At 42.9% G+C, this 20,556-nt stretch overlaps 1 protein-coding gene across 5 annotated transcripts; it reads right to left on the reverse strand.

The window, feature by feature from the left end:
• Window positions 1-1,472: 1,472 nt before the first annotated feature.
• TERB1 (telomere repeat binding bouquet formation protein 1) lies at window positions 1,473-20,261 on the reverse strand. Of its 5 annotated transcripts, none has more exons than XM_050328235.1 (20): window positions 20,197-20,261; window positions 17,218-17,328; window positions 16,908-17,036; window positions 16,359-16,490; window positions 15,866-15,926; window positions 15,663-15,778; window positions 15,424-15,546; window positions 14,724-14,876; window positions 14,205-14,336; window positions 12,766-12,891; window positions 11,639-11,799; window positions 10,583-10,938; window positions 9,296-9,357; window positions 8,158-8,250; window positions 6,242-6,418; window positions 5,708-5,788; window positions 4,545-4,658; window positions 4,061-4,173; window positions 3,325-3,378; window positions 1,473-2,373 (listed from the first exon to the last, which is right to left on the reverse strand). In XM_050328235.1, the coding sequence occupies exons 2-20, from the start codon at window positions 17,324-17,326 to the stop codon at window positions 2,332-2,334; spliced, it is 2,334 nt and encodes a 777-aa protein (XP_050184192.1). In that variant the 5' UTR covers window positions 17,327-17,328; window positions 20,197-20,261; the 3' UTR covers window positions 1,473-2,331. The 5 variants fall into 5 exon arrangements, with proteins under 5 accessions (XP_050184192.1, XP_050184189.1, XP_050184193.1 ...); XM_050328232.1 differs by having other exon boundaries at window positions 3,325-3,540; XM_050328236.1 differs by lacking the exon at window positions 6,242-6,418 and having other exon boundaries at window positions 3,325-3,540.
• Between the last annotated feature and the right edge of the window lie 295 nt (window positions 20,262-20,556).

The raw sequence follows: 20,556 nt of genomic DNA on the forward strand, positions 1-20,556 counted from the left end.
CCGGCACCGCCCCGGCACCGCCCCGGCACCGCCCCGGCCACCGGCACCGCCCCAGGCACAGCCCCGGCACCGGCACCACCCCGGCCACCGGCACCGCCCGCCACTGGCACCGCCCCAGCACCGGCACCGCCCCGGCCACCACCCCGGGCACCGCCCCGCGACCAGCACCGCCCGGCCCGCCCCGGGCACCGCCCCGCCCTGGGCGGCACCGGCCGGGGGTGCGGCCGCAGCGCCCCCTGCTGGCAGCGGGGCCGCGAGCAACGGGACCGGGACCTGGAACTGCCACCCCCGGGACCTGGAACTGCCCCCCTGGGGACTGGAACTGCCACCCCGGGACCTGCCCCGGGACCTACCCCGTACCTTCAGCCCACGGTAATTCCCTCTGCAGCTCCCGGTACCTGCCCTTGCACCCCCTTGGACCTGTCGTGGTATCTCCACCCCCCGGTACTTCCCTCTGCATCCCCCAGGACCTGCCCCTGCAGATCCCAGTCCCTTGCGCAGTCCCTGCCCCAGCCCAGCCCCGGTGAGCAGCAGCTCAGGCTGTATCCCTGGAGCTGAGTGAATTCATGGACCCAAATCCTTACAGCCCTCACACCCTTGGTTTGTCCAACAGAACTACAGCAGAACGCCGTGGGTTTTGCTCACACACTTCCCTGCGTGGTCTGTCAGTCAGTTCAGCTTCCCAAGGTGCTGAAATCCTGCCCGGGGGGGCTCGAGCAGCCTAAAAGTGACATTGCTGTTTTCATGCAATCTTACTTTTGTGGTGCCTGCTATGTGTGGGTTTCAAAGCGCTTGTGCGAGAAAATTAGTGAGATGATTGAGACTGCACAGTCAATCAAAAGGAGAGCACAAATCCACACAGCAGGCTCCTGGTGCTCCTGGTCTGTGAGTCCTCAGATGACACCAGAACGTTCTGTGGTGTTGTTCCATCACCTTGTGTCACGGCAGGAGCTGGAGCACCAGCAGAGGTGCCCAAAGAGCCTGTGGGAATTTCTCCCTTGAAGATCTTCAGAACCTGTCAAGGCACTGAAGCAACTTGAGTGACTTTGCAATCAGCCCCGCTCCGAGGAGGAGACTGGATTATGGGCTCCACAGGGCCTTCCCAACCTCAATTGTACCTAAGGTTGGGTAAATGGTATGGAGATGTTCTGACGTGTGTCAAGGCAAGATTTATGCTTTTATCCACTTGAGATATAATTTAGGCCAGAATAATATGGATTATTAACACACATTCAGTCAATAGATGAAGTAGCAGCTTGTCTGGGCTGGCTCTGAGTCCTTGGAAAAATACTTGTTGGGGTGTGGAAGGGACCAAATGTCCCTTTTGTGCCCACCCAGCCTCAGGAGTCCTTTGGCTCACCCTGCAGTCACACCAATATTTAGTTTCACTGCTGGCAACAGCTCCACTCAAAGACATCTTTTCCAGATGCTTGAATATTTTAATAATATAAAAACCAAGTTGCAACAGCTGAAAAGATTAGAAGATGCATTTATTGTATCACTGGCATCATCTTTACTGCAGGTCTCTCAGTTTTTGGTTATCTTGCTCATTTCCAAGCATTTAAGCTGCACCACAGTGAAAACCTTGTGCTAATATGATAACTAAACCTTTTCCATGAAAGAGTAACTATTGATTTCTCAGTCCCTTATCAGAACAGGTAAAAAATGCAAATGAAATACTAAGGCTAGCACTGAAAAATCAAGTTACTAAGGCTTTCACCACAAAAGTTGTGTCATTAGCAGGAATGGGGGTTCTGCTCACTTACCTGAATAATACACAAAATATTGTCCAAGTGTGAACAGAAGGCAGATTTTATCAGTACCTGCTGAGTTCAGCAGTGAGTAATTACTGTAACAAAGATTTGCATCCTATATATAGCAGTGTTTTACCAATGTTTTCTGGCACAGATACATTTTTATGCACATACAGCACATTAAAAACATGACAAAATATTTTACCTGCTTTAAACATTTCACTTATTAAGAGAAAACAAATTCAGACACAACATTAACACTTACCAGTTTTGGACATAAAACATTCACTTCAACAATAGCCATTTCATACAAAGGGTAAGGCAAACTACAAAAAGTTAGATCAAAACTTACATGTATCAAACGCTCAAGAAGGTTAAATTAAGTTTAAAAAAATAATTTTTGCTGATAAGCATTTTGTTGCCTATGTATAAAAGAAACTGTCAAATTAGAGTAGATGAAATATTCAGTTATCCCTGGAAAACAGGAGTCCAAGCCAATCTAAATCTCCAAGGGCTTATGTTCTTCTTGCTGCTATAAAGGCTGTTCTTCTCTATTCTTCAACAAACCCCAGGTGCTCTATGACATCATCATTGATGATCTTTGGGGCTTTTTTTGCATCTATAAAATGGAGATAAAAGAGAAAATATCAAAACAACTGCTGACCCAAAGCACTGCACAATTATAGAACACCTTGCAGTAGACAAAGGCTTGCCACTTAACCACTCCAATGGTATCCAAGGCACAGCAGCAGTGCTCCTGGATCCAGAGAACAGCAGCAGTGCTCCTGGAGCCAGAGAACAGCAGCAGTGCTCCTGGATCCAGAGAACAGCAGCAGTGCTCCTGGATCCAGAGAACAGCAGCAATGCTCCCTGGAGCCAGAGAACAGCAGCAGTGCTCCTGGATCCAAGAACAGCAGCAGTGCTCCCTGGATTCAGAGAACAGCAGCAATGCTCCTGGATCCAAGGCAGGGCAGCAGTGCTCCTGGATCCAGAGAACAGCAGCAGTGCTCCCTGGAGCCAGAGAACAGCAGCAGTGCTCCTGGAGCCAGAGAACAGCAGCAGTGCTCCTGGATCCAGAGAACAGCAGCAATGCTCCCTGGATCCAGAGAACAGCAGCAGTGCTCCTGGATCCAGAGAACAGCAGCAGTGCTCCCTCTGCATTCCCAGATAGCCCCTCTGTGTGAGGCCTGTACTGCTCAGCCCCCAGGAAGCTGCTGGAGAGCCACAAAGCAGCCCCAGGAGAGAGGCTGAACAGAGGAAATCCCAACTTCCTGATAAACACAGGGATTAGTTCAGTCCTTAACTGACATTCTCATTCTCTGTGCACCCTGGCAGGTTCAAAGGCTCTCTGATATTTTGCTGCTTTAGCTCTCTCTCTCCAGCACCAGCCCTGATGGAATTCCATAAGAGCCCATTCCCCTGGGTAGCACAGCACTGAACTGACACAAAGCACAGTCCCAGGGGCTGCAGATCCTGAAAACCAGGTTTTTTCTGCGAGGCAGCTGAGGGGCAAACTATGAAAACTGAGCTCAGAGCATTTAGGACTAGCAGAAAATGAAACTGGGACTACCTGCTTCTGTAACCTGTAGTACTTCTTGGAAAGATCAACACTTGTCCGTCCTTTCTGAAATGGGTAAGACCACAAAATTAAATTCCAGTGATTACCCATTTCCTTTACTCCATTCAAAAGACAGTTAATTTCTTCAGTTGTGAAATCTTTTCGGGTTCTTCTTCCTCTCTTGTTCAAGGTTCTTGTGTTCATGTCCAGGGGACGTATTTCATTGCTCTGCAAATATTTATGTCGGTGTAATTACAAATTATGTCAATTGGACAGACTGTGTGGCACGTGGAAGTAGGGTATTGCTGGCAATACACCCTTGAGCAGTTGTAAAGTCAAGGCAACAATGGCTCTTTAAGGTTTCTTCACTGCCACCCACTTACTGAAATACAGTATTTTTCTGGGATCTTTACCTTTGTTTCTGTTGTACCTACATAGCTTGTACCTTCAGTAGGTTTATTCCCTTAGGTTTCTGTGATTTCTATACTGTGCAAGTTTTCATCAACACAGGAAAAATCATACCTCCATATCCATCATTCAGAAAAGACTGTCAGCTGAAAAATGCTTAACTCAGTTCAGGGTAAATCACTGTGACTGGGGTAGAATCAACAGAGCAATATCCTGTTAATAAGATTCATTTTGCTACTGGGCTCCTGTTAAAGGTGACTTAAAAAGAAATGATGCAATTCTCCAGTGCTTTGGCCATTTACAGATATGTGAGTGCATGGTTAGGCTCTGCATAACTCACCTCATCTCTGTCAAGTGCATGGATGCAATTTCCTTGGAAGTGCTGACACTTCTGGCTGCACATTTCTTTGACTCCTTGTCTCCTCAAGTTGGCATCTTGGGTTTTTTGTGAAGCTGTGGAATTGGGAACAAGGAGGCTCTTGGTTACTTTAAACTAACTGAAATCTGCTGTAGAACTAAATGTAGTGCTTGAAGGAGCATTTCCCTGAATGAACCTGAATAGGTAAGTGTTGCTGTATCAGTGATAATCTCACTGCCCTTACATCTGTTCTCATCATTGACATTAACACAGGGGGATTATTTATACTCTGAGCGAGTGATAGTGCTACTGATGGGGGAGAAACTCCTGGGATTAAAGCCAGGGGGTTGTTTAAATCCTTAGCCACTTGTCCCCACAAACAAGACTTCTTCAGTGCCCTGAGCTAAATGCAAGCCTGATCTCTAAGTTATGCACATTAGAGAATTAATTTTCTGGTAACACTCACACTTCTCATAGGCAGGGGTCAAGTTATAGTTGCCAGTCCACCTAATATTTTTATGATGTTCATCTCTGTTTGAAGTATCAGGCTTGGCTTTTTTTCTTGGAGTCAAAAGAATACCTTAAAAGAAATCCCAAACAATAAAACATTGCACATCTTTCTTAGGAAAAAACAAACCACAAAACACAGGTCATGTTTTAGGAATTAAAATTGAAGGGAGAACCATCTTTTGAGCCATTTGGAAGAAAGACTGGAAAATTCAGTTTACTTCAGTGTACAGAAAATGTTTACTTGCTAAAGTTAATATATTGCTGCAAAGGACTCTCAAGATAAAATTGAGTTGTTTTTTGGGGATTTTTTTAAAATCTTAAAATACCTCTGTGGCTATCACAGACAAATTAATTTCTGAATCTGGAGGGGAAAAAGATAAACAAATTTATAAATCAATTGACCAGCTTTTACTGGAAATTAATTAACTAAGGAACCATATAAAGAAGGGTTTTGAAAACAGAGTATTAAAAATAAATTGCTGATGGGCGGGCTGATTTTTCAAAAGAGAATGCATTTTAAAGGAATATTAATGGTTTAGAACCGAAGTGCTGATTTAGAGAACTGCTTCAACCTGCTTGAAAAATTCTGGTCATCAATCATAAGAAACAGTGTTGGTTACCAGTTGGTGAATGTAGTAATTCTGATTGTAGCTGGAGCTCTGCAGGTACCCAAACCCATCACATTCTGCAAAAAATTGCTGCTGAATTGTGTGAAAATATACATTAGCAGAGTAAGGGGAAAATACCATTAATGTTTTTTGCTATATGGCAGAATAAAATCTCTCAAAGGTGTGGACTCTGCTACAAATGGGCAGTTGTGTGTCATAAAGAACACCAGGTTTTATGGGCAATGATGGTTCTGCAAACACAGGATTCCCAAACTGCACTGCAGAAATGGTGGAATTTCTATTCCCTTTCCCAGCTCTGCCTGGTTAATAACTGCTTATTCAAAACCTCCCAGCAAGTAAATAGATTACATTTGCTGGCATATTAATATATAGATTGTTCACAGAATTTGGAGAAGGAAAAAAACCATAATTCTCTATCCGTGGTAAAGTTCTGCAAAATATTAACAGAAAATAATGGCTTTTCGCATTAATTTCCAAATCCAGCCCTTACTTTGGAAACTGTCCTTTTTGCTCCTAAATGTTGATATTTCTGTGTGCAGCCTGCCTTTGTTCACTGGGGTCAGCACTATTTCTGGAAAATATAAGATGAGCAAATATCAGTAAGTAGTAACTGTTTAATTTTCAAAATTAAACACTTACTTTTTCTTTAAACCAGAAAAATAGAAGATGTGCTTTTATTGTATTCATTATAAGCATCTTAGACCCATATGTATATATTATATTATATTATGATGTCATGCATTCACACTGATTTTAAATGATTATAACACATTCCCTTCCCTTCATTCTTGACTGGCAAACATCCCAGTCCCATCAAAGCCTGGAATGAGGATCTGCCCCCACTGCCAAGAAATGCCCAAGATTCTCAAAGCAGAAGTGGCCCCTTCTGATACCACTTAGTGCAAGTCACTGGTAACTCAATGAATGAGTGAGTTAAAACAGCAGGGCAGTCAGAATGAGATCACAGAGAGCTCCGAGTTTGGAATGCCATTTACAGCAGTGGTTACAGCTGCTAACAATGAACCTGCACTGTCCTGGCTCCTGTATCTGCTGCTGTTCCCATCGGCCCACTCCCGAAGCTCCTTCCTGTATCTTTCCTCAGCCTCCAGGATGACTCTGTGATGGTCACACGGGTGCAGGCAACTTTGTAACATCTTGGTGAAGGTTCTACTGTTGAAGGACAGTCCTCCTGCTGCACAACCTGCAAAGCCATGGGACACTGTAGAAATAGCAAGCAGAGATGCCCCAGGAGCCACCAGGAAGTCCAGCAGCTCGTTCTGATCACTATGATCTGCAGTTTGACCTCTGGGTTTCCATGTGAACATGGCAAAGAGGTTAAATTTTTATGTATCTTCTTGAAAATACTTACTTGTTTTGTACCTTCTATCTTAAAAAAAAAATTAGAAAGTGTTTTCAGTGTTTTATGAGACCAAGTTAAACTGCACTTCAACTCCTCAAGTACTGGATGAGGCACAGATCCCCCATAGAACTTAAACTATTAGTGGGATGGGAAAAAAGAGGCCTCAGTTCCATTTGCACGTTCATCCAGGAGCCAAAATATAAGATATGTCTTTGCTATGCTTTGGAACTTTGTGTTGCAACAGTTATCTGTATTAACTTGGATGAATGGTAAGTCCAGCTTAGGCAGGAATTCCCTCACAGGAAGCCTTCCTGGTTTTTTTGAGGACATTCCCAGGGTAATTTATGGTTCAGTTGTTCTTGGATGTTCTCATGATTATGTTACATCAGCTGAGGGAGGACTTGTGTGAGGAATCAGAAGAAGGGCAATATGTGCAATGCTCAGGCAGTGCTAAAGCTCAGGTTGAATTTAATTTGACAGTTTGGATAAAAATAATGTTCAAAGGTGGGTTAGGAGCTGCTTTGGGGTTTGTTTGGAGGTTTTTTGTTGTTTTGTTGGGGTTTTTTAAATAAAGAAACACAGGCCTGGTTACAAAACCCACTTACAAATCCTGAGCACCAGCAGCATTCTCATGACTGTTGGGAGTGGACCAGCAGAGGCCTACAGAGAATGGAGACAGATGCAGAAAGGCTACGAGGAAACCTTGGAGGAAGAAATCGATCTAGAGGTGCTTTGACAGCTGCAGCTGCAGGAAGCACCTGAGATCCAGTGATAAGACGCCGCTTCCACAGACCCCTGCAGGACCCCCCTATCTGTGCCCCTCACCATTCCTTCCCTTCCTTCCCTAACTCCCAAATCTCCCTATATGGCTGGACATATCCCTGCGGCCAATCCCTCCATTTTCCCTTATCTCTGACCCTCAGGATTCAGTGCCCCTGGCAAGAATCCCACCCTTGTTCGAGACCCTTCTCTGTACCCCTCTATATAAAGTGACACCTTGTTTTAATAAAGGCCATTTGTGAGTCACCTGTCTGGGGGCTCCTCTCCTGTACAAGATGTGCCCGAGGGTCTTTGGCGGGGACAAACCCCACCCACGATACGTGACCTACTGACAGAGCATGCTGAGCGAGCAGCAACAGAGATCTGCAGTCCTGGATTACCCAAAATCGGAGTGCCTGCACTAAACAGACAACAGAAGAGCTGCACAACAGTCAGGAGGCTCAGCAGGAGAACCACTGAGGGAAATGAGCAGGGCCACGTGTTCTTCCTCTGACTGGCCCATCAGAGAAAGGAGGGAATCACCCCAAATTCTTGTAAGAAGGGTCATCTTTTAAGCTACTGTGAATTGTTTGTCGGCCGGCCCACACTGAGATACATGCACCAAAACTGCCATGTCAGCTCTATTGCAATACTGAGCTTTCATTTTAGAGGCACAAAAAGGAAACAGTTAAGATTTCCATAATAGGTAATAGAACAGATGTGCTAGGATTTCTGTAATGTCAGAAATAACTTACTGCATTGCTGACCCCTTAGGGCTCCTTTTGTGTGCTCTGCAAAGAAAGACCTGAGGTAACATTTACCTGAGCACCTTAAATCTGCCATGTTATGGGATGAAGATGTGGCTGAAGTACTCTTGTGTTTCCTGGTTATCTCTGAGGAGGAGGAATTTTGATCTAAATGAGGAAGGAAAAAAAACCCTAAGAAAATGTAAGCTGCTTCTGCCATGGTAATCATGCTTCAGTGTGTCTACATTGCATTTTCTATCTGTAAATTATGGAAGGTTAATAAACAGTAGAAAATCTAAGCAGTAGAAAATCCAAATTACATTCCTCAAGTTAAATGCACCGCGTTTACATTTTTGTAAATCCAGAATGATTGTGTTCAATTCAGTGCTTTGTCATCACTCTCCCAAAGGATATTCCTTCAACTTGAACAGCAAATGATCCCTGTAAACTTATATTGCTTAACTAAGGCCTATAAACTTTATTTCTGTTTGGAATCTGATGCTGAAGAATGTGAGGTACTGGAATAATATGAACTCTCAGTTAAAAAGGTATAACCTGGAGATCAGCTTGACATCTGTAAAGCCACCATTCTGGCAAATACTAATCTAAAGAACACTTATACATTTTATAAATTAACAGGAAACTAAGTGATGAATAAAGGTTTGATTGGACAGCCCCCAATTCTGGCATAAATTTAATAAGTAATGTAATAAATGATCTAAGATCAATGCAAATCTGAAAAACATTCATCCTAAACACACGTTCAGCACGTAGGAACAGCTTCAGGTGAGAGTCCCTCTCACAGGGGGCTCTGCCCCCATTCTTACAGGGACAGAACCAAACCAGCATCCTCATGCATTTTCTGTTAATGCTTTCACTGCTCAGGACAGATTGAAGACTAAACTGCATTCAGTTTAAACTTGAAACCTTTGTCTGTGCTACATTCATTTCAAGAGTTAAAATTATTTAAAAAAAAAAGAGAAAGCTACAATATGTTTTAGAAGAAAAGTACAATAAATATTCTCCTGGTAAAATTGTGTACAATATAAAATTCCAGTACTATGCAAACCAGTAAAAGGATATTAATTACATATAATGCACCCTGTCATCTAATGATACATAACAACTGGTAAAAAGAAGTGATAAAAGTACACAAAACTAATTAAAAACTCGTTAAGAACAAAAAGAAAGGAATATGTTTAGCTGTTTGTACCTGCTGGGCATGTCTGTGTCCTATTTCTAACAGGCTCTGCTGGTTGTTGAAATAACTGTTCACTGGGAAGACAACAGTGGGAAAAAATTAAAAAGAATAAAATGTCACAACATGCATTTACCTGTAAGTTAATAGGCACAGTCCAATGGAAAAATAAAAAAGAAACATATGAAAGATTAAACTCTCAAAAAATTACTCTGATTATCCCAAGGTCCCAGGCTTATGGCACCAGCATGTAATTTGTTTCCCAGAGGCCTGTGGTCAGCACTCCTTGCAGGGCTGTTCCCATGGAATGCTGAGTTCTCAAGGGATGCTGTTCCCAGGGCAATTTGCAATTCTCATTCACACAAAGGTTACTTAGTGCACATCAAACTTGCACAAAGCCTTCAAAATCCTGTAGCCTTCCCCACTTGTAGCAAATGCTCTAAAAGGTATTTGGTTTTCTTCTTTGCCCCAAAACCAAACCAAAACACAGCCAAACAAAAAAAAACAAAAGCAAAACCAAACCAAACCCAACCAACCAAAAACCAAACTGAAAACCCCAGAGAAACACAATTTTGCTCCTCCTCTCCCATCACATATCCTGAGGGATATTCCTGATATAAATTCAAGAGAATGGCTTGTGTTTAGCATTGCAAGTTGCCTATCAATAATTTATTTCTTAGGAAAGATAAGCATAAAAGCTAAAGAAGAAGAGGAAAGTCACCATTTATGTGAGAGCAACGAGCAAGAGAATAGGGAATGACTGAACAGGGCTCTACCTTTCTCTTCCCATGCAAAGAAACAATGGAACATGAGGGGAGAAAAGTGGAGGAGGGAAAACTTTCCCCCCAGTTTGTAGCCACTCCAGTGTCAATGTTCTTCCCCCAGTTTTCTCCCTGCTGTTTTCCTGGTAAGTGCACATCACAGAGCCCCTGCTGGTTGGGTCCACACCAACAGGGCAGGTCTTCATCTGCTGCATCAGGGAGAGTTTTGAGGCCAAAGCCAGGGCTGATTCCTCCCCACTGTGCTGAAGGTGCTAAAGGTGGCCTGGAAAGGGCTCTCTGTACAACCCACCAGCCAGGGAAAAAGATCAGCACCTTTTGTTACTACAATGTCTACAATCTTTGTCTGTGGTCTCAAAGACACTCCCACAGAGTGTCCTCGAGTGGGCCACCAAAGGGCTGTGTCTTTTCTCTAGAAGAAAAAGACACAGTTGGTAAGAGAGAATTTAAAAGGCTGACATTCAATTTGGAAATTACCAGGGAAAGGCAATTTAGTATTTCTGCTTAGGTGAAGGATCCTTACCTTGCTTGAGGAACAGACTGATGTTTTCCACAGGCAGTTTTGTCAGTCACACTGTGACTCTGAAGTGCTCTGTCTGTCTGCAGTTCATTCCCTGAACGTGGAATATTGCTCTGTCCACTCTGTCCAGCAGAAGCTGCACCCACAGTGTTCACTGTTTCCCTTTTTCTTGGAGGACAATTTACAGATGGAACAAGAACCTGATCATCCAACTCCAAGGCCAGCTGTGGGCTGTGATGTTCTTTATGTGCTCTTTCTAGGTACATTTTTGGATCAGCAGGATTCACCTCATGGGATTCCAATGCTTCAAAATTGCCTACTGAGGATCCATCCACAAATATTCCCCCTTGAACTCCTTCCTGCATTGAAAAGTAGTTTGTGAGTGTATGAGCTGTGCAGAATTTACACCAATCAGTAAGCAGGTTAACTCACAGACAGCCTAACTGTGAAGGGAAAACATCCCAGAGAAGCTGCAGAGCAGCCTGGCTGAGCAGAGAGCCCAGCACAGCCGTGCTGCTGGAGGAGCTCAGGGCACAGCCACTCATCAATCTGCTACCAGTGCAAGGCACTGCTAGAAATGAGCTTAACATCCATCTAAACAACTCATGAACTCACTGTTCCAAACCCAGAGATACCAGGCAGCTATAAAGCACCTGGAAAATATGAAACAACCTTGTTTCAGTTTATGTTCACATCCTCCTTTATCCTGTGGCCCCACAGCTGTACAGTCAGGGGCATTTCATGCATGCAAATATTAAAATTATAGGTTTGAATGTCCAGCAATTAAAAATAAATTCAACTTCTTGTTTCTCCAGCCTAAATATGTCTATTTTGTCGAAAATCTGAGTTTATAATAAACTAAAATGCTTCATAAAATACAGATGCCTTGGTATGATCCACAGTAATGGTAAAAGTTGCAGGTTGCACTTTCACACACATCCAATGTTTTCCTGCTTTCTTAGCTCACCCTGAAATTATCCCAAGGGTTTACTTTCTCTTTCTCCCTAAAACTCTGTAAAGATTTGCTTAGTTTTATCCTAGTTTGGTAAATAGGCCAACCTCAGCTTGTTCTTGTTCAATCAAGTTTATTCTGTGTAAAATCTCCCCTGCTTTCTTCCAGTAGTCTTGTAGACTTCTTTTCCTGACTTGCACATCCTCTTCTTCTTCTTCATTGCTCACACTCAATGAATTATCATTTATTTTCAGAGACAACTGTTCAGCTTTATAAAATATAAAACAGGATTAATACTTAAAATTTTATCGATGAACATCTTAGTAAGCATTTATTATAACTTTATTATGCTGAGGGACAGCTCCAATAATTTAATGCAAAGTATAATCTCTGCATAATAATTTTTATAAAACTTAAATGTACACATAAATGTTAACACACTTCAAATATAAACTGCAGTCACAAGAGGTGAGATTGCAGTTTTAGTTACTGTGAGCTGCTTGCACAGTGATGCTGTGTAAAAAATGACTTTTCCATTGACTTAATCCTAACTCTATGGGTTCTTCACCAGTGTAAGTTTCTGCTTATTTAAAAAACAATTCCCTATTAATGGACACTGCAAATCACCACACCCCCTCAATCTTAAACAAAACCCTCAGTTATGATTTCAGTACAAAAATGTACTGAAGATGCATGGAATTTAGTAATTAGCAATTGCAAACCTTCCATGCTGTAGAGATTAGAGGACAAGGTGTCTTTCTGATCCACTGGTAGAACTGTGCAGACAATTAATAAAAAACTTAACCAGGGTGCCCCAAAACACACCCTGCTTTCAAAAGAAAGAGCAGGATTTCTTAATATTACAAAATGATTGCAGTCAGGGTGGTTTCAGGTCTGATTATCTGCTGATAATCTGTAATGGCACATCCCCAGGAATAAAATACCCACAGTGCTCTTATTTTCCACAGCATCTGTAGAAGGGAAGGCTTTTAAAAACTGTCCCTACATTTACAGTTCCACAAATGCATTCCTGCCACACTGGTGAAATCCTTGCTTTTCTTTTTGCTGCCCAAATGCCACAGTTTGGTGGCAAACAGGCAACCTGTCTGCAGGAACCAGCCCGCTCTGGGAGTGCCCAGTTACAGAGCTGCCACAGCTAAATCCTTCAGGAAAGCAGCAGAACACAGAGATGGAATAATCGCTGTCATTTCAAAAGCAGTAGCAGCAAACTTACTCATCTGTTTGCAGTTTTGCAGCACAAAAGTAGCAGCTTTGATCAGCTCCTCGTCCTGAGATTCTGTCAGAACCTGAATCATCAGTGGAAGGCCGTTGTTCTGGAGCAGTTCACACTGGTTTTCTTCTGAAATGGGGCATAATAAAGGAAAATTGATTGGTTTCAGCCTCAAACACACTCAATCCTGCAGTAATTTAGGAGCTAATACTTATAATTTCCCGGGAAATTCTGCAAAAGATGTTTTCCTTTCCCAGATCCAAGGCTGCTGGAATGCTCTCCCCCCTGGCTGGCAGCAGCAGAGCTTTACAGACAGCACATTTACAGATCAGCCAGGGTGATCTGACCACAGCTCAGATCTCTTGGAAGAAAACTGAAGGATGACCGAGACAAATGATGTGATGGGGTTCCAAGTTCATTCAATTGTTGCCTAAAACATTTGGACTGGGGCTTCTGTAGCTCTTTTCCTCCATTACACCACACTACATTTCTGTCAGCCCTGAGGTGCAGAGATATCAAAGGTTTAAAGTTTATAATTAGTAATGCTGTAGTAAATAGTTTAATAGTTTAATCCTGGTCTAACCACTCTCTTCCTCTTCATTAACTATGTCACCAGATAAATTTTATTTTTTATTGTTTGATTGATTATTCATTTATTTACTATTTTATTTTATTCATTATTGTTACCTCATTTGCATATGGATTCATCAAACTTGATGAAGGCAACTTGATAAAAATAGTTCTGTGTTGTTTAAACATGATAAAAAGGGAATAAAAAAATGAAACATGATTATTTTGGGTTGCCATTCTAAGAGAAATTTTTATTCTGTTGATTTAATTGTCTTTCAAAAACATTTTCCATTGAGCTTTGTTTCAATGAATTCTTCATGAAAAAATGTCTTTTAAAATAAACTTACGACCTACTGAGCTAATTATTGAACATTCTTGACATTCAGAGGGTGACAATCAATCAGAATTTTTGAACACGGAGCCCTGAGGAGCCTGACAAAAAGATTTCAGGGCTACCTACTGTTTGTTGTTTCAAAACCAATGCTATTATACAGCCTTTAAAAAAATTAATAGCTATTTAACCAATGGACAGAACCTGAATATCTCAGGAGCCATTAAAAGAGAGCTCAAGATGACTCCTTTGGTGTGTTTATGTTGTAGTAGTTTTTAGGCCTAGATCAATTTCACCCAGTGATCCCTAAGCCCAGCTCTGAATTCTTGCATAATAGTCTATTTTTTCAAAGCTCCTGAAGATACCATCTGCTAACAAGTCTGAAATTTTAGAGATGGAACATGATAAAAACCTTTTTTCCTGACTATTACCATTACATTATTTAACAGAACTTTCCCTCACCTTCCAGTCTTGATGAAATGTCACCACTGGAGGAGTTTGGGTGTGAGAATTTAGCAGAAGCTGAGAGAGCAAATCTTACCACAGACTTCAGTACAGTGTCCAATTGTCAGAATAATGCTGATTTTCTCTCCTGTGTTCAGAGTCTCATGGCACAGCAGCTTCAGCAGCTCTGACACCGTGTGATACTTGGCCAAGACAACCCCCATGGCAGCTGTGACGGTCAGAACAATCAGGAGATGATAAAGTGGATCACCAGTGTCCAGCATCACCCAGTGTTCAGTCTGTTCCTCAAGGCAGCTCTGCAGAGCTCCCAAAGCCTGGGGCTGCACAGTTCTCCTCCTCCCTGTCCTCAACCCCCCAGGTTCCCACACCCCTCCTGCTGCAGCTCCCAAATGCAGAGAGCTCCAGAGTAACCCACCTCAGATGAACTAAATCACCCCCACACACAGGCATTTGAATTTTACTAAAGTTTGCAGCCCCAAGTGGGGTGTTTATAACTTACTGGCCTTTTAGCATCCATTTATATCACTTTTATAACACAAGACTAAAGATTTTAAAAGTGGCATAGCTAGACAATGACAGCTGTCCTTGCACTCACAGTTATTAGCAATGCAGGCATCCAGAGTCTTGGTTACAACCACTGCAAGTTTTGTGCCAGAGTGGCTCAAGCAGGAGTCATGCATAAGCTCAAGGAGAACCTTAGCTAATGTATCCAATCCTCCAATGGAAACAAAATATTTCTGCACATATGCTTAGTGAAGAAAAACAAAAAAAAGAAAAGAAAAAACATGTGGTTTAAGTAATACAGTTTGCAAATTACTTCAGCATTTTGCCAGTTGGGTTCATCAGAGTTTTTCTGTGCATGCATCAATCATTACATTTCCAGCCATACAACAGAAGCTGGATATATATGAGTCTCAAGAAATGGAGTATCTCTCATATGAAATACTTACAGGAAACAATGACCCTAACACAGCACACACATGGGCTAACATTATGCCCAAGCTCTACCTCAATCATTGTTTTCAGTGATGTAATAATGACTTTTATTTATAAAACACTTCTAATCTAAACAGCTTCCAAATAATCTGTACTGACCTTACAAAATATAAGTGGTTTGTGGCTATTTGTGACTTAAGCACAATGTAGTGTAAGTAAAGCTGGTGGAATGTAGTTTTCAGAGTAAAGCATGGAAGAACAGCAAAAGAGTTTGTAGAGATTGACCAAAAAAGCTGAACTATCTCATTAAATTTACTTTTAACAAAAGCCAAACTGTGTAAAGCTTGAGCTGCACTTACAGTTATTTGCAACTGTGAGACCAAGAAATGAACAGATGGGACGAACTATGTCGGGCTCTGTGCAGCTCTCGAGCCACTCCCTGGCATAGGGGAACACCGAGCAGCAAATGATTTGGTTATCCTCTGCAAAAGTAAACACAAATAAGCCCAGCTGAAAGGTCCCCTGAGAAGAGCAGTGCAATGACAGCGCGCTGTCGCAGCGCGGGGAGGGAGGCGCGGTGGCTGCGGGGCACACGCACCGTTCTGGGGGTTGTTGACGCAGGCACACAGCGCGCTGCACACCGAGCTCCACAGCTGGTAGCGCTGCTCGCCGGCCGCGTCCGACAGCGCCGTCCCGGCCGTGCACAGGGTTGTTCTGTGGGGACAAACAAAGCCAGGCGGTGAAGGGAAGGGGACTCCTCATCAGTGTAGCCCTGCAGTGTCTGCACCGCTGTGTAGTTACCTGAACAGCTGCAGCAGCAGGCTGATGCAGCCCGTGTCTCTGACGTGGGTTTGCCCGTTTTCTGCAAGAGAACGAACACAAAGACTCCACAGACATGGGCAACTTGGGACAAAATCTCAAGGTCAGGTTCAATTTACATACATACATCTCATTTCCTAAGCACAGATCCTCCCCAAAACCAAACCCAAAATCACATCAACACGGTGGTGAAAGCATTCCGTTTCTTTCTGTCTTTTTCTAGACATTGTCACAAACTACTGGTTTGCATTACCATTTTTTAAACTATATTTTGAAAACTAAACCACTTTCTGCTGTTTAAAGAAAACCAGTGAGCAATGACCTATTTAGACAGTTCAGGTTCTGTTACATGCAAACATTCATCTTTATAAATTAACTTAACCAAAGCATTACTTATTGAGTATCCCAAATTTTGCATGGCAGATTGGCAAACAGAAAAAAGTGGTGGTGTAACACAGAAAAAAACCCAACTTACTATTATTTGAAACCAGTACTAAGATGACATAAACAGACATTCTTTTCAAGTTCACACCAGAATCCTTATTAATTAAAAATAAAATGAGGTCTTCAAACAATGCAGAAGTACACAAAGTCTGTTGACAGTACACTGAAAACAGAAAATGAACACCATTAAGTCCTAAAGTAAGTTGCTCATAATCCCAAATTATTAAATCTCAGCTGTGGCCAGCACGTGGGGAGTGGAGACAAAATAGGACTATAAAGTGACCCAGGGCTTCCCCCTGTAGTGAATTCTAAACCAACCAGGGCTTGGCAAACTCTGGGTCAATCTGAGTCATTTAACACTTGCTGGTGAGGAAGAGGAGGAGCTCAGCTGGCTGGTGACACGCAGACAGGGTGCTGTGTCACATCCAGGCATGGGCAGGGCAACAGGGGCACCTTTACTGCCCCTGTCTCCAACTGGTCACCTTGTAATCTGATTGTCTGAGGCCAAAAAAACCGTGGAGACAAAGCACAGGAGAAGTATTTCTCACTCAGAAATACGAAAAATATTGCTTAATATTACCATTACTCTCTATAATAATCCCCAGTGTAAACAAAGCTGCTTCCTTCACCACGCAGTGAGCACTTGACTTTGCAAGGTCACTTATAAACATCAAACCTCCAATTTCTCGAAAATATTCACTTGCTTCACCTACAAAAGAGAAAAAATAACAAAAATGACCCTTTAGCTTTTGTTTCTTTGTAAATTGAAAGCCTCCCAAGATTTTACAACTTCTCAAGCCTTGCATCATTTAGACAACTCTTTTACAGTGACCACCAGTTCTGAACATATGTGGTGAACATAAATGTTTCCAAGGAAAAACATTCCTTACTGTTTTGTTGACAAATTGAGTAAATAGTGATCAAAGCTTCCTTCTGAGACAGAGGGCAGTCCATCTGATATTTAAGGCATTCAAGCAGTAAGTTCAGATCTGTTTTCATCTCTAAGAGCAAACACAAAAATCTTCATGAAAATTGTTATTTTTCTATATATTAATCTGTTCAATATCACAATAAACCTGACCAAAAATGTAGCATGCACAAGCATTAAAAAAAAAAAAGTGAGCAAAAACAAAGCTACACCCCTTCTATCCATCCATAAATAACAAACACACTTAACCCAGAAATACTGCTGTGCAGAGTTTGTTATTGGAGCACGATTTCCTTTGGTTTTTAATCCCTAGTAACTGGTGGGAAACGTGGTGTAGATTACTCAATATTCAGTTGACAATTGCAAGGTGCATTAAGTGTAACATGACCAATATAGGACTATTAACATGTTCAAAATACAGTATAAAATCTACAGAGTAACAGGGGAAGGATCCAACAGCACGAGGCTGCAGCGTGGGACTGAGTCACAGCAGACACCCTCACCCACCACAGAGCAGAGCCTCCAACTGGGTGGTTACTGAGGCAACACAAAGTGTTTTCTGGGCACCTACAAACAGCCCTAGGTAAGTGAAAACTTTGAAAACCTGTTTGTTAAGTTTTGGGTTATAATAAAGAGATTATGTGGTGATTGTTTGCAAAAGTGACAGCAGTTACTGTATATTGTAAACCCTTCTAAGGGTGGGGGTTTCTCAAAAAAGTTATAGGACAATAAAAATGTGGGTTAATATTAGCATTTTTCTTAAAAAAAAAGGTAACCTTGTGGTGTGATTTCCTATTTGAATGTTTGTCATTAGATTTGCCTTTTAGGTATCCAATACAGCATCCAAAATTCAGAAAAAGAGCTTTTTCCCAACAGCTCCCCACCCCAGGCCAGGCATATCCCAGTCTACTAAAGATTTGTAGAGTTGATGCAGATAATAAATGACAAATTCTCTTAGGTGTCCTACCACACTGATTCTTCTGCACCTTTTCAATGTCCATTTTTGGTTGTATCTCTGTTCCTGGTCTACAACAGCAAGGAAAAGATGTTTTCATTTCTGTTCAGATTAGCAGTGTTTACAACACAGGCAGTATATATATATATATATATATATATATATATATTTCCACTTTTCTGGTTTTACCCTGTCACCTGACACACACACAGAGTTTAATGTTCTCTGGCATGGCAAAGATTTCCTTTGGAAATGCAGTATTTTATAATAACCCTGCATGTGTAATAGTGTGTTACCACCTGTTAAAGTTGCCATTTTGCAGGACTCAGGTGTTACCACTGTGGGGGCACCATCAGTGTCTCTGTGTCACTGATCACAATAAAGCTAATATAACAACTTGCCATCATCAGCCAACAACTTGCACTAAAACCCCCAGGAAATGTTACCCAGAGGGTGAACATATAAAACCTTCAGCCTCCTGCTGCTGCTCAGGGAGCCTCTAAACCATGACTGTTTTGTTGGCTTTGGTCAAACCAAAACCAATGCTGAGACGTGATTCCTTGAACTGAGAATTAATTTTAGTTCACCAAAGACTTTACATGAACCACAAACCCCAGAGCACTGATTCTTCACAAACCCAATGTGCCAGGATCTGGGATTCAGCTGAAGATCGGGGTGACATTTAGGTTTGGAGAGAGAAAGGTGATCCCTCAAACATGTCCTAAGGACCACCCCCACCCAAAGGTTGATTCAACCATCACAGTAACCTATTTCAATTTCTCAAAAATTATTTAGCTCCAGGTAGAAACTTTAAGTCACTGATAAATTCAGCTTAATAATGCATTAGTTTTCCTTCTCCAAGTGGAGCAGAGGCTCTAAGCAGTATCAGTGTCCTCTTGATGAAAACAACCAGCCTCGCTTTCCATTTAGAGTTTAGGATTGTCCCCATTCCTTTGCTGTTTCATTAGAAAGGGAAAATTTAAAAAGAGCCCATCTTCCTTTTCCCTTTCAGAAGCCATAATATATATGCATTTCATTTTCTTGCAAATCCAACCCATAACAGGGAAAAGCTTGCAAGTCTTCCTCACCTCTTGTTGCCCCTTCTGCTACCACCCTGCCAGCCTAAGGGAAAACAAAACCCCTACATGTTCCCTAGCAAAAGGAAGGCTGTAAAAATCAGCTGACTCTGGAGCTGACAGCATTTCAGTAGAGTTTAATTAAATATACATTTATATAATTAAGGAACCTTTAATATAAGAAGCACAAGGCTTTTAAAACTGTATAGAAAGATACATCTTGACCTTACCTGGGTCTATTTTTTTGCAACCTACAGAAGGTACACAAAATAATATTTATAAGCCAGCCCACGTTAAATGCAAATAGCTCGACCATGTTGCATTACAGGGCAAAGACGAACAGACAAGCTACAAGATTTGCTGCAACAAACTTCTGCCTAATGTTGCATATAAAACAAATCACCCGTCAGTTATGGAAAATAACCCAGTAACATCACTTTAAAGCTCAAAAAGACACTCCTAGAGAAGTTCAGGTCCTGTTTGTCCAGCAGCACTGGAGCACAGGGATCGCAGCAGCCAGCCGCAATGGGATTTATCCTTGGAAAACCTGGGACCAGACCCGCTGTTGGTGTTCCATGGAATCCCAAATTCCCATCAGCAGCGAGGCCGTGAGGACACTGCTGGGTGCAACGGGGCTGTGAGGTGTTCCTGCCCTGCTTCAGCCCCCTCCCTCAGACGAGCCGTGTGAGTCACGGCTCGTTATCAGAGCCCGCTTTGAAGTCTTTGCGAGCGCTCCACATCGCCCCAGATATAAAACAGAAAGAATATGTAAAAGACTCAAAAAAAAAAAAAAAAAAAACACCTGACAAAGAAAAAAAGGCGAACAGCACAAAGACGAAACAGCAGCAGCATTCATCTGTGGGAGGGTGGGGAGCACCGAGGGGTGTGACATGGGGCACGGAGCGGGTACCTGTGACCCGGCGGTGGGGTTGTCTCTGGGCACACACCGAGGCGATGCCGGTCCTGCTGCCGAGCCCTGCCCGCCGGGCTGAGGGGGGAGCGGTGACCACTCCGGGCTGAGGGGGATGCGGTGACCGCTCCGGGCTGAGGGGGAGCGGTGACCGCTCCGGGCTGAGGGGGAGCGGTGACCGCTCCGGGCCGAGGGGTGAGCGGTGACCGCTCCGGGCTGAGGGGTGAGCGGTGACCGCTCCGGGCTGAGGGGGATGCGGTGACCGCTCCGGGCTGAGGGGGATGCGGTGACCGCTCCGGGCTGAGGGGGGAGCGGCGGCCCCGCCGTGCCCGGCCCTGCCCGCGGTGCCTCCTGAGGGGA

The sequence above is a fragment of the Myiozetetes cayanensis genome, unplaced genomic scaffold (genome assembly GCF_022539395.1).
Source record: "Myiozetetes cayanensis isolate MyiCay16 unplaced genomic scaffold, myiCay2020 scf38, whole genome shotgun sequence".
Taxonomy (NCBI): Eukaryota; Metazoa; Chordata; class Aves; order Passeriformes; family Tyrannidae; genus Myiozetetes; species Myiozetetes cayanensis.

What these genes read in the sequence shown, in the direction of transcription:
- TERB1 (XM_050328232.1), bottom strand. Translation starts at nt 17,326, where the DNA reads ATGAAAACAGATCTGAACTTACTGCTTGAATGCCTTAAATATCAGATG. An exon ending in CGTCAACAACCCCCAGAACG is followed by an intron (nt 15,547 to 15,662) that starts GTGCGTGTGCCC and finishes TTACTTTTGCAG; the next exon opens with AGGATAACCAAATCATTTGC. An exon ending in TCTCACAGTTGCAAATAACT is followed by an intron (nt 14,877 to 15,423) that starts GTAAGTGCAGCT and finishes TTCTTCACTAAG; the next exon opens with CATATGTGCAGAAATATTTT.